The 13,319-nt window shown below is 40.4% G+C and overlaps 1 protein-coding gene across 5 annotated transcripts; it reads left to right on the top strand.

Annotated features, from left to right (window-relative positions):
• Window positions 1–1,419: 1,419 nt before the first annotated feature.
• On the top strand, window positions 1,420–11,455 carry kcnj12b (potassium inwardly rectifying channel subfamily J member 12b). 5 transcript variants are annotated; one of them, XR_014595580.1, is made up of 5 exons: window positions 1,420–2,092; window positions 4,802–6,173; window positions 9,765–9,820; window positions 10,019–10,163; window positions 10,251–11,455. XR_014595580.1 is itself a non-coding variant. In XM_083977856.1 (4 exons), the coding sequence occupies exons 2-4, from the start codon at window positions 4,934–4,936 to the stop codon at window positions 10,039–10,041; spliced, it is 1,284 nt and encodes a 427-aa protein (XP_083833982.1). In that variant the 5' UTR covers window positions 1,420–2,092; window positions 4,802–4,933; the 3' UTR covers window positions 10,042–11,455. The 5 variants fall into 5 exon arrangements, 3 of the variants coding, with proteins under 3 accessions (XP_083833982.1, XP_083833981.1, XP_083833983.1); XR_014595581.1 differs by having other exon boundaries at window positions 10,019–10,412; window positions 10,708–11,455; XM_083977856.1 differs by having other exon boundaries at window positions 9,765–9,785; window positions 10,019–11,455.
• The last annotated feature ends 1,864 nt before the right edge of the window (window positions 11,456–13,319 follow it).

Here is a 13,319-nt window from a genome sequence, read left to right as displayed (position 1 = left end):
CACGGCTATATGTTACATTCAATACACTTTTACTTAGTGTATATCATTATAATAGCCTACATAATACCATTTACATTAACAGTGTAATAGATATCAAGTGTAATATTTCATTTCCTCACTAACCCACACACTATATGCATTTCATGTCTTATCTTGTTCTTCTATGCTCAGTACGTCTACACATCCAGCAACACAAACTCTCACCAAGGTCAAATGTTGTTTCCATTAAAAACCAATACTCAGATGGCTTAGCTTCCTTGGAAGCCGCGATATTGCGTTGTCACACGTACACCCTCCACCAATGTTTCTGCTCTGTGATGGCCTCCAGTGAATCTGGGTCAGGACACGGCTGAGCACAGCAGCGTGGTGGTTTCTTTTAGAGGTACGTTTTTTCAAACGGGGCTGTTGTGGGATAAATTGCAGTCACATGAGGAAAAGTGAGTGGTTTAGCTTTGCTGAGTTAAATATTTTTAGATTTATACTTTTTCCTAACTATGACAGTGGCACAGTGCAGCGTCAGACTGTCAGTTGGTTGGTCGACCCAACACTTCAACCCAGACTGAATTATCTAAGAAACCACAGAGACATTGATGCTCTCCAGAGGATGAACCCTGATCCCCTGACTGCCAGTCAAACACCATGTTTCTGTTTTTTTTTTTAAAGAAATATTTCAACAACGGCCTGGTTGGTTACCATGAACTTTGGCACAGATAATCATGGTGTCCAGATAATTAATTAATATTTCATTGAGCCTTGGATTTTTCACCCCAAGTCACCATTTCTTCTTATTCTGGACACATCTAGATGGATTGGCACCAAATTTTTATGACATGTATAATTCCCAGTTTATGACCAAATACTTGCAAAACTAACATAATCTCCAAAGAAGAACTGTGTCTGTGCATAATAGACATGGCACAGATATTAACATGACTCTGGACCCTTGCACTTGCTTAATTGTTGAGCTCCTCACGGCCCTGTGAGTCATATGAAATTCATTGATTTCCTCCTTCATACAGCCATGCACGCACACACACACATCAGACACAACACACACATGAGGGATGATCTGCAAGAAAGTGTCTACATTAGGCTTTTCATTATCTGATGTGGAGCTGCTTTGCTTTGTGAATGAGCCAAAATGGAGACCGTCCCACCCACTCTGTGACCCGTTTGGTTTGAGTCAGAAAATAAACACATTAGAGCCAACAATTACATATCCAGTTGATACCTTGCCTCTACTGAAATAATACAGACTGGCATTCGCTTTACAGGACTCAAATCAGATAAATATGTTCGGCCAAATGTAAATGCCTCTGCTTTGATCGCGGCTTACGATCTGGTCTGCCCACTGTCTCATCAGTCCTACATAAACCACTTGGGTCTTTCAACTCGAAGCATTGCTGACCAGCGCTGGTGCAACACTTGGTAGGGGAAGAGCACATAGTCTCCAAATGCCAAGTATCTACAGTGACACTGTGAGAGGGAGGGGGAGGACGAGAGCTGAGCAGTGAGCAATAGTTCACTAGATGTGGGAAACAGAGTGGGATCTGCAGCAGAACAAGATCAGATAGCAGATATACCAAGAAAGTGTGAGACATGGAAGAGGAGAGACAGTTGACTGGGCATGACTTATATGAGCTGTGAGGAATTGATTTTTTGATTGGATTGGACCCCTACAGGCCACGTGAACCCTGTAGTTCATTTGGGATAGCTGTGATCAAGTCACTGTGCTATTTCGAGGGTCAAAATTATGACTTCAATTCTTCACTAAAGTCATTTTCTAATTTCTGGTCTGTTTCTGATCAACTGGATATCAATCGAGCTGTAACACTGAAGGACTTGCAGTAGGAGTGATTGTAATGCTCTCCTCGCTCAGTGGAGAAAGAGACGTGTTCAATCTAGGAGCCACAGACATGAAGGTACTCTGTAGCCATTTACCTTTGTGCCTGAGGAGGATAGAGTGGTTCTACCCATAACAGATGACAAGAGTTTGAAGGAAGCCTGAGGAGAAACATGCAGTGGTTTGGCTAGAGGACTGGGAAGATCTGGAAGAAAAAGTAAACGCTGGATATCAACATCTGCACACAAGGTAAGCTGCTTGTCATTTTACTGAGACAAACTACACGTTATAGATTCAGTGTCTACTCTTGTTTACAAATTATCTCCAGTGAGAGCAGTGACAAACGTCAGCAGTGAAATAGGCTCAGTTGCTGCTCCGGCGTTCAGATCTCTGCCGTGGTCGGCATAGCGTGGCTCCTGGGAGAGCGGAGCAGCAGTCGCTCACAATATTAGATATTAATATCTTATGGATAGACATCATCCTGCTTCCTAGCAACTGGAACATTTAGAAACAGCAACTTCTGTGTAAAAATAACATAAAATATATAGCAAATTATCAATGACTGTCTTTACACAGTCTATATTCTAAACTCTTGTGCAGCTCAGACATGAGGTTTGAGACGCTGGGACTGAGCAACGCTTGAAACTGCACAGAAAGTGTAAATTCATCATCAGTGTTTGTATATTATGCATACAGTGTACCCTGTATGTAGGTTGTATATATGGGGTATTAATGTCTGTCTATTCATAGCTATAGAGTATCCATGGTGGGGACACCTGCACAGCAGCAGCCTTTGTGACCCCATTTGGAGGTTTTATTAAGGATTAAATCCCAGTTGATTTTACAGCTCTGCACTGATGCAAATTATTTACAGTTGAAGTTTCGTGAGATGATGTAGCCGACAATTGTTGTGATCCTATGATCTTCTCACATAACAGCATAACCAAAATCTATTTCTACTATCTTATCTCTATGTAGGATAAAAGTTATCATGTCCGACGCCCGACCCACTTATAGCCAGTTGCTGACCAACATGTCCCCTTCTGCTGACGTGCAGCTGAAGTGTTTCCCTCCGGGTCCCTGGAGTCCACAGTGTGATTGTGTGGCAGTGTCTATTTTATGACTTGAAATGAGTGACGCTCCATTCAAAGAAATCTGTAGTGTCAGTAAATCAATCCTAATGATTAAAAGGAAAAGTCCTGGCAGGTGAACTTCAAAAATCTTTTATAACCTGGGTTATAACAGAATTTTCAGTCCGTTCAGATGACAAAGGACACAGGACATTTTCTGCAGCATCTTTTAGGGGGTTTGCTTTGGCTCTAATACTGTGGTCTTTGATGTGGTGTTGTTGGCCATGCTCCTCTGGTCGTTGCTCAATATATGATAAATGGTCGCACCACCACTCTGGTCCAGACTGTGAAATCTCTGTAAAAAAAAAAAACAACTAAAATGGATCGTCATGAAATTTTGACATCCATGGTTCCCAACAGGATAAATCCTACAGACTTTGGTGATCACTTGATTTTTGACTTTTATTCTTGAAATGTCTTTACTACTATTAGATCCAGTATATTTGACTGAAATTTGTTATGGATATGCAGATGGCACATTCAAATGATTTTGTTGATCCCCTTGATTTTAAGTAAAACATCAAAACAACTATTGGATGGAGTGCCGTGAAATTCAGGTATTCATTTAATTATAAACATGGCAATACCTGAAGTATCACTATTTTTTCTGTGATTTGTAAAGCTCCCTCGTATTACATATAATTCTGCTACTTGCACTAACAATACAGGTCTCAAAGTATTTTATAGAAAAGTGGCTGACAACCAATTATATGGAAATTATATGGAGGACATTATTATAACTCAACATGAGTAAGAAATAACAGCCTGGGTGTGCTGCAGGCAGCAGTTAGGACAGCTCATGATACTTACGGTTTCCTCTTTATACAAAACATTTTTTTCCCGTGAATGTGCCTGAAGTGATCCCATCGATTGCTCCCATCAAACAATTTGTATCTGTGGGGTTGTGCCCTGTCTTTTTTCTGCCCGTATTATTTTCCAGTTCAGTCACAGGGGAATCACACACCCTCATCACTGTACTCCAGTGCCTCTAATAGTTGTGCCAGCTGGAGGAAACAGAAGATACGTCACATAAAATGGCAGGGCATTGGATTAGCTGGCTATTTCTGTACCTTGTTGATCAGAGAAATATGTATCTTATATACCAGACTATTGCCACTGCCAGTAGAGGCAGGGAAGAAAGAGAGGGAAATATATGCTATGAAATCATACAGTAGAAATTGAATGCAGCGACACTAGATTTTTTTAAAACAAGATTAAATATCTCACCCTGAGGAAAATGTTTCAGTCTGAAAATCTGATAAATTTCATCACTCCAATGTTTGTCTTATGTGCAGTATAAGTAGATCAACATTTAAATAGAAGATTATACTATCCTATTCATCATTGACATATTGAGAGCAAAAGCCATCAACAGAATTGTCAATCAAGAGTGAAAACAATTCATTGAAAATGAACCAGGATCTGTTTATTAGAAACAATGTCTAGAGATAACAGCCTCTGCCTCCTGAGAAAGAAATATGAAGAATAAAATCTGCTGAGTAACACTATCAACATAGAAGAAAGAAATAATGGAGGGACATGAGGGGGAAATGATGTAGAAATGTGGATCATTTTCATAGGATTTGACAAGTTAACACAATGCTGTTGCTGATAATGAGAACTTCCATCCAGACACTGTTACACACTGTTAATGGACTTTAAAGACGGTGTGAGATAATATGAACGTCACTGTGATTATCTTTTGCTGAGACAGAATAAACTATATTTATGCACTTTCTCTTTAAATGTCAATCTATGTTAAAACACTATAATGTGAACATGATGCACCTTTGTGCACTAATTTTCTACTTGTGCTTCCTCTGTACAGTTGTGCCTCACCTCTCGATTCCCATTGACACCGAGTCTGTGTTGGACGGAGCGGTGCACTTCCTGTGAGCCAGGCCATTGTGTATGAGCGGGGCTGACAGTGCGAAGCTCCGTGGCTGTGCCCCACTGAGGCATGAGTGTGGGAAGGGCCCACCACCACAGCTTCATATCCTGTGAAGAAGAAGGCCTGAGACTGAGTATCATGCCTGCCGTGGGCAGCTTTGGCAATGGCAAGATTCATACGAGACGCAAATACCGGGGCCGGTTTGTCACCAAGACCGGCCAATGCAACATCCATTTCTCAAACATGGATGAGAAGTCGCAGCGGTACATATCTGACATTTTCACAACTTGCGTGGACATCCGCTGGCGATACATGTTCCTGCTGTTCAGCCTGGTGTTTGTGGTGTCCTGGCTGACGTTTGGCCTGGCGTTCTGGACCATTGGCCTCTTACACGGTGACATGGACCATTCCGAGGAGGACGGTTTTGTTCCTTGCGTCACTCAGGTGAACACCTTTGTGGCAGCATTCCTGTTCTCCATCGAGACCCAGACAACCATCGGGTATGGCGCCCGTTGTGTGACAGAAGAATGCCCGGCTGCTGTCTTCATGGTGGTCTTTCAGTCCATCATGGGCTGCATCATCGACGCCTTTATGATTGGCGCCATCATGGCCAAGATGGCGAGGCCCAAAAAGCGGGCACAGACTCTTCTGTTCAGCCACAACGCAGTCATCGCTCTGCGCGATGGTAAACTGTGCCTCATGTTTCGAGTCGCTAATCTAAGGAAGAGCCACATCGTTGAAGCTCATGTGCGTGCGCAGCTCGTCAAGCACCGCTACTCAGAGGAAGGTGAGTACATCCCCCTGGATCAGATTGACATGAACGTGGGCTACGACAAAGGCACAGACCGCCTGTTCCTGGTCGCACCCCTCACTGTCATACATGAGATTGATGAAGAAAGCCCACTGTTTGGCATCAGTAAGCAAGATCTGGAAACGTCTGACTTTGAGATAGTGATTATACTTGAAGGGCTGGTGGAGGCAACGGCCATGACTACGCAGGCACGCAGCTCCTACCTGTCCACGGAGATCTTGTGGGGTCACCGCTTTGAGCCTGTCATCTTCGAGGAGAAGAACCAGTACAGGATAGATTACGCCTATTTTCATAAAACATTTGAAGTACCATCCACCCCTAGATGCAGCGCCAAGGAAATGGAGGAGAGAAAATTCCCGACTTCCGGTGCCAACTCCTTCTGCTACGAGAATGAACTGGCCTTCATCAGCAGGGATGAGGAGGATGAGGGGGATGTAGAGAAAGCGGAAGACAGGAAGTGGTCAACAGAACTGGTGAATGAGCCAACCACTCCTAGAGGTGAGCAAATGTCCCCCTGTAGAGAATCAGAGATTTAACCTTTGGCTGTTGCTTGTTTGCTTGTTTTTGAATGCAGAGCAATGCAGGTGTCATGTGAAGAGCCCTATGACTGTCACTCTACTGACATGAGGACACCACTGAAGACATTACTGCTGCAGGTGGAGGACCAGCAGTATCCATCTCTATCATACGAGCAAGACTGAAACTCATCACGTATCTCTCTGGATGAACTTTTTTGGCTTCCCTGAAATGGTTACTGAGCTTTATCCAATGCAAACAAAAACTGTCACCTTTCAATATTCAGATCCTAGAAATGAAGTGCATGACAATAGCATAGTTTTGTATGAATATTTTGAGAACTGTTTGATAATTTTGATGGGACTGCCTGTATCTGCTGTTCACGGTCCTGAAATATTCAGTTTACAACTGCGTGTTGTTGAGTGAAACTGACACTTTGCAGATGATGTTTAGAAAACTAAATATAGAGGTTATTACTCCAGAGTGATCTGACGAAAACAGAGGTGCAACACTGGAGTTTCATCTTAATAATAAGAACGATTATACATTATACGACATCAGTAGATGACTGATGAAAATACATGCAACTTATGGTATATGTCAGGTATGGACGACATGTACTATGGGAAACACAGGAAAAGGCTGAATTATAAACATCCATCATAAAACAGCACATATATTCATACTAGCAAGGAAAATAGTCAATCACTGTCTTTACATTTCACCAACTGGGAAACATTTGACCTGAGGAGATGCTGAATTTGTAATTTTGTTCATAATCTACACAACAAGATATTTTGTAGCTGAAGAGATGGAGTTTGATGTTTTTCTAAGCCCATTACCTTGCTTTTCTGTTGCTTAGCAAATAATGTGGTTTACTAATAATTTCTAGCCCACAAACATCCAGTTTGATTCACAAGTTGGTTAAAAAGGTTGAACAGTCCAGCGTCAGAGTGAAGCTGACTGCTGTTAAGAGAAGAAAATTGGTCTTCCACATTAAAGACTGAGGCTAAAGCTAAAAGGTATAAAGAAATAAAAGGTATATGGAAATAAAGAAAAAGCATTGTTTTTGCAATATAAAGTTGGTATTATAACTATGAAAAAGATCAATCTAAAATGAGATTGTTATTCATTCTATATAAACCTGTTTAACAACCCAAATCCAACAAAGGGCAGGACAGAGCCATGTTAGCCAACAGTCTGATGCGGCAGCATCCTGCACCGACATAGCAATGATGTGTAACAACTGTTTTTAGTTGTGATTTGATTTGATTTTTTTGGCCTTGTAGGTACCACTGTTTAGGTTGCTCCAGGTAAAGCTAGCATGATGGACGTACTTATGTTTGCAGTTTGTTTTTAATCCATTCCTTTCACCTTGCGATTGTATTTTGTCCTTTTCAGATTAAAAGTTGAACAAATACAAAACATGACATTTGAACTGAAACAAATTTAAGCTCTTCTTAAAGTTAATATGTATAAACACACAGAAAGGTATAAGTGGACACTGATGATTAGCTGCAGGCCAAAAAGCCGGTTATCACCATGGCCTGGGTGAATTAAAAACTACAGTATGAAATAACCAAAGACAAATAACACTCATCTCAAAGTTCAGGCCTGTAGCTATGTAACCTCAGGATATAAAACCACACAAATCACAGGATGGATTTATTCTAAACTATATGGCAAATGAAAGACTTAAGGGCCCAACGGCAATAGGAGAGTCTAATTAAAGTTGTCTGCAGTGAAAATGTGTCACATGCTTTTGACCTATGGGAGACAAAGTGGAGTAATATCAAGTCACATCTGTGCTCTATATTGGATTAAAAGCCAAATCCAGAAAATCTAGAGGGAAGCCCTGACACACTACATCAGATAAAGTAGCTACTGAGGATGTAGCTCACCAAGCCAACACATTAATGCTTCAGACGAATGAAGGATATAGTTTTTGGTACATACACATGGTCTGTATGGTCTGGAGGGTTTTCTAAGCTCCAACTCATATTTAAATGCAGCGTAGTGTCATTACAATGTCTTTAGATATCAAACAATACACTTTATATCATAGTTGAAACATAACACAGAACAAAAAATGAAAACAGAGAACAAAGACAAGAAGGGAGTTTGAAAGAGATGTCATGATGTGAGAAAAGCTCAGCAGACATTAAGCAAACATTGTAATCGTGTGTTTCATAGAGACATACACAGCTTTGAGGGAACACCATGAGTGTCCTAGTTTCACTCTGACCTGCTCACACACATGCCAACACATAACACGTCAATTTTCTGCTTGGTGAAACTGCTGGCCTCCAAAAAGCCTGGGATAGATGCACTTTATTATATATTATTATGATCAAATTGGTTCTAGTATTGAGTCAATTGATGTTATTCGTACAACTTTATGTTGTTTTTCAATGCCATTGCATTGGCATTATTTTCTTCTTTTTTTTCTTTTTCTTATTAATTGGACAAGCAATGAAGATATAAGGTCATGTGTACCGATGTTTCACTTGTCCCAGGTGAGATGTATTAGTTAAGAGCTCCATGTGGGTTAACTTACACACCTGACTGCCACATCAGCAGATCTTAACACATTTGTATTTATATCTTGCTGACTTGTGCAAGTATCAGAATAGGCTTGTTCCAGAAAACAAATGGTGGTTCCACTGCCCTTTGCACCGAGAGCAGGGCCAGTGTTTGTGCAGCGAGAAGGGAGAACTCTCTAATTTGTACATTTGTCAGGCCATTGCTGTAAATAAAGTTATACAGTGTTGATGTCATAAGTTCCTTGAGCAAATGAAGAAAGTGGACCTTTGCTTGACCGACTTGAGCAACATCTGCTAAACTGAATGACTTTGACCTCCTCTTGCCGTCTTCCATTAAATGTATTTGAAGCGACCTAAGTTGCACCATAACTGCTCAATGCAGAGTTTAGTTTGTTGTGTGAGACAACACTTACCTTATATATTGACAGAGAAATTAAAAACAAATCTCCTGTTGATTACTACAATAAAATATATCTCAGAAAGCCAATGGTTTTGTTTTTCCTTCATGGCGGTCTGACACCAAAGTATTCAGGGATAATCTTACAGTAGATCTGCTGAACGCGTTTGTTACGGAGTTAAAACAAATCAGCAGAGTGGGAGTGAGCTGGTTGACAAACAGAGAGGAATGGACTGTAATTTATGGCTGTGATTAGGTGGGACGGGATCTGGTTGGGGTCAGAGGTGTATTCTTTCACTCTTATGCAACCATACAGGCACGTCTTTGCAGATGTACACACAAGACTTGGCAGTGCCACGTGATTTCGCTGCCCAGTAACCTTGAACACTGGAAAAGAGATCACATGCACGAGCACAGAATCTTAACTCAGAACTTAGAATAGCTTTGATAAATATTGTCAGAAATCAGTGTGGGCAAACTGTGTGTGCAACACGATGCTAAATTTAATTCGTATCAGCTGACTGTTGTTTTTTTCTTTTATTAAATCTAAAAATAGAGGACGTTTTACACACTGTAGGCTAATAACATCAGCAGTGTAACAGTGTTTTCACTCTCTTCTCGTCTCTTTCAAAGGTGTAATCAAAGTTTCCACGGGTGAGAAAATTCCTGTAAAACTGTAAAATGTACATGTGAGTATCATTGTGTCTATGTGTCGGTGGTCTGTCGATCTAGATCTAGTTTAATATCTTTGCTTACTCACTAATTTATGAGCTGTCTGCTACAGAGCTAACAAGTGGGTGTGTGAGTTATCTTGGCAACATCAAGTCCGCCGCAGTGACATTTGAACAGAATTAACCCTTTCCCCTTTTCGTGCTTTTAATTTTCAGGATTTTATCTCAGTACCAAATGAGTGAATTTCTGACTTGAAGGAGTGCTGTATCCTCTGTGCTTGTGCGATGGAGGGAGCAGTGAGAATAAACTGGGATGCTTCCCACCCACTCTACAGTGTTGGAGGATGAGAAGCCGTGGAGGGTCAGTCTTCCATCATGCAGAGTGGGTTGTTGAGAGGCAAATACAGCCTTAATTGCAGCGGCTCTATTCTTTGCTGGTTTCCCGCAGCTGCCAGAAGGAGGTGGAGGCTGAAAAAAAAGAAAAAAGAGAAAGGGAAAAAGTAACATGATACAACAGCTGCACTTCTTTTCCTTGAGCTATAACAGACACGTAGACCTGGATGTTTTCTGCTGTTGATGAGCGCATCTCCAAAGTTGAATCTTCTCAGGGGTAAATAAAGCAAGTGTTGATCAAGTCTGACCTCACTGGAGTTTGATCTTTGTAAAATTAAACTCACACAGGAGAACAGAATTTAATTTTGTTATGAAAAATAACAGCTGTTTTTTTTTTTCATTCATTGGTTTACTGCTGTGATAAAATATGTTAATGAAAAAAAAGTCTTTCTGGGCCTTGTACTGCATTTTCTGCTCTGCTCTGGTGAATTATTGACAGATAAACTGAGAAAATGTATAATGCTTTCAGTTGGTGCGTTTCTCATAGGAATGTTATCACTAATTTATTCCAGATTGATGCTTCAGTTCATTGCCAGTATCAGTCATTGTGTTGGGAAGTGAGTGCTCAGTCTGTTTAATCTTCCCCTCCTCGGTCTGAGGATGTGACATCTAACCAGGAGTCCAGAACAAGTCAAGGAAACCAGCCTCAACGTCTTCTTGATGTGATGTTACACTTTCCAGTGAAAAGTCAGACAGTTGAGACGGTGTCATGTTATTGTTCTGGTGGGTGTGGGCGGCCGAAAGGTTGGACACTGGTGGGAAAAACCTGCCCTGACTGGGAGGGACTGGGACCGGAAACTGGTTTTAGCATCAGGGTGGATTAGACTGTAATTGAAACTATATTGTCTGGCTGCCCCAAGTGAACTTGTGCAATGGAGACTGGGTGAAGTTTTCATTACCATAAAAAAAAGTATAAAAGTACAAACACAGAATTCTCAGTTTGTACTTAAACTCCCTTATTTCATGTTTACAACCTGAATTAACACTTAATAAGTAGTTAAAACATTATAATGTGAGCTGATACAACATTATTAATCAATGCATTTGTCAATTATTCATACTAAAAACAATGAGATGGTGTATAAACAATAAATAAAAACACTGCACAAAATTGCTGTAATCATAGTAGATGATGTGTGAGTGTTAGACACATGATAGGCCCTTACAATGTGTTACAGTATAACATGTTTTAAACTGTTTACACGTTAGTCACAGTTGGGTTTAGAGCTGCTTATTAATGTCCTGTTATGTCCTTCATGCAGTGGGAGCTTTAAACACGGTTGCCCATAAAGTTGGACTTAAAAAAAAAAAAAGTTTTACCCCTTCTCATGAAATTATTGTGACTTTATGTGATTTATTCTTGGTAGATAAAGTGTATATTTTCGCATATCACTGTGAAAATTAAACCACAATTAACCTTTATAATAGGAATAAAAAGAGGGAATGTGTCTGAAAACTAAATTATTCCAACTTTTTGGGGAATCGTGTAAATATAATACTTACTGTATGTACAGGTACATTACTACTTGTATTATTTTGTATTATTATACCAGGATATATTGTGCTTTTACTCATTAGCTCATAAAATTAACATTAACTGTGGGTTTTCTAGTGGCCATTCCTCTGCATAACTTTGACATAACTATGATTTTGCTGACAATACATCTTGCACTTTAGTAGGATTTTCTCAAAGTGCTTTTATTGTGTTACACTGGTACTTTCACTTAAACAACTGGTCCCATTGCCTCTTCCACTGTCATTTGTCATTTGTTACAGTTGACTCCCAGGAGGGGTTATCATCTTTGACAAATGAATTAATAAACACATGAGATATCTTTATACATTTTCTTACAACTAGATTTTTAAGACTTATAATCTTAACAATAGTAGATAAACTATGTGTTTATGTGGTGTAGCCTACTGTTGAATGTTGCCTTTTCCTCTGTTATTTCAACAGTGAAAACTAATGATGCTGTAATCAGCCACCATTAGGAGTAATGCCCTGCTCTTCTGTGAGGATGCTGTCAAAGTGAGCAACATGTGACTGAAGCAAACACTTGAATCTCCTGACAGCAGGGAGATCATTTCACCATGATTCAGCAAATGCAACTCACAGGTTCAGGGATGTGAACACTTGTTTGAATCCCATGTAACAGATCAACATGTTAAGACCCAGTACATACGAGCGCTGCCAGCTCCTCTAACTCTTTAAGTCATTTTGCTTGTAGAGAACCGTCGTCCAGCTGAGCACATCACTCAGTAGTACGAGCTGCTCCGGTCTCCACTCCTGCAGACACACAGTATTTGATTACGGCAACAGGCTGATTGGATTACACCAGGCACTGACTCAAATACCTACAGCAAACACAGAGACAACTGGAAGACTTCCTGCTAGCCTGGCTCACCACCCTGAAATGATCCATGAGAGGACACAGTCACAAACGATCAAGACTTCTCTTAAAAAATCTTTCAACAACATCTCAGTCGCCGCTGTTGAACATTGCGGTTCTCTGGATTTTGTCCTTTGTAGGCTAACTGTATTATAACCTCTACTGAAAGGACTGTCATTGGAGCAAAAGACAGTTTATATAGATGTAAACACAACACAACAAGACACTGACAAGGGCAGACACTTAACAGTACGACCGAACAGTAGCCTACAAGAGCATTTGACATTGCCTTTCTTTAGTGCAACATGTGACAAAAACAAATTAGATGCACTTCCTTGCAAATCTTTGTGACTTTGCGCAGTTTTTGAAGGTTTAATATTGATAATATAACATTAGGTTTTGTGGCGGAATCTGTATTGTGGCTTTGCAGGCATCATAAGAGAGACATGGCATTTCTCATGTCAGAAACCCTATTTAGAAAGCTCAGAGTTGACAACCAGTGTGATTTTATTGTTAATTTCAAAGAACCTCATGAAAAAGAAAGAAATAATGAAATAATAGAGATGAGGAACATTCTCAGTGCTTTCTTTACATTTTTCATTATATCGTTTTGGTTTACTGCTACAGAGCTGCTTCTCTCTGCTGCCCTCCTGTGGCAGACAGCCACAAGGTCACAAAACACATATACATGTTTCTAGAATCGTCTGGTTAGTAGTCCAAACAAAACAATGGGG

The sequence above is a fragment of the Trachurus trachurus genome (assembly GCF_905171665.1).
Source record: "Trachurus trachurus genome assembly, chromosome: 8".
Taxonomy (NCBI): Eukaryota; Metazoa; Chordata; class Actinopteri; order Carangiformes; family Carangidae; genus Trachurus; species Trachurus trachurus.
The sequence above is the reverse complement of the archived record's forward strand: the minus strand, read 5'-3'. Positions and strand labels throughout refer to the sequence as shown.

Coding starts and splice junctions, on each gene's coding strand:
- kcnj12b (XM_083977855.1), top strand. CDS start 4,934: ATGAGTGTGGGAAGGGCCCACCACCACAGCTTCATATCCTGTGAAGAA. Junction 6,174..9,764: donor TGAGCCAACCACTCCTAGAG/GTGAGCAAATGT, acceptor TCTCTTTCAAAG/GTGTAATCAAAGTTTCCACG.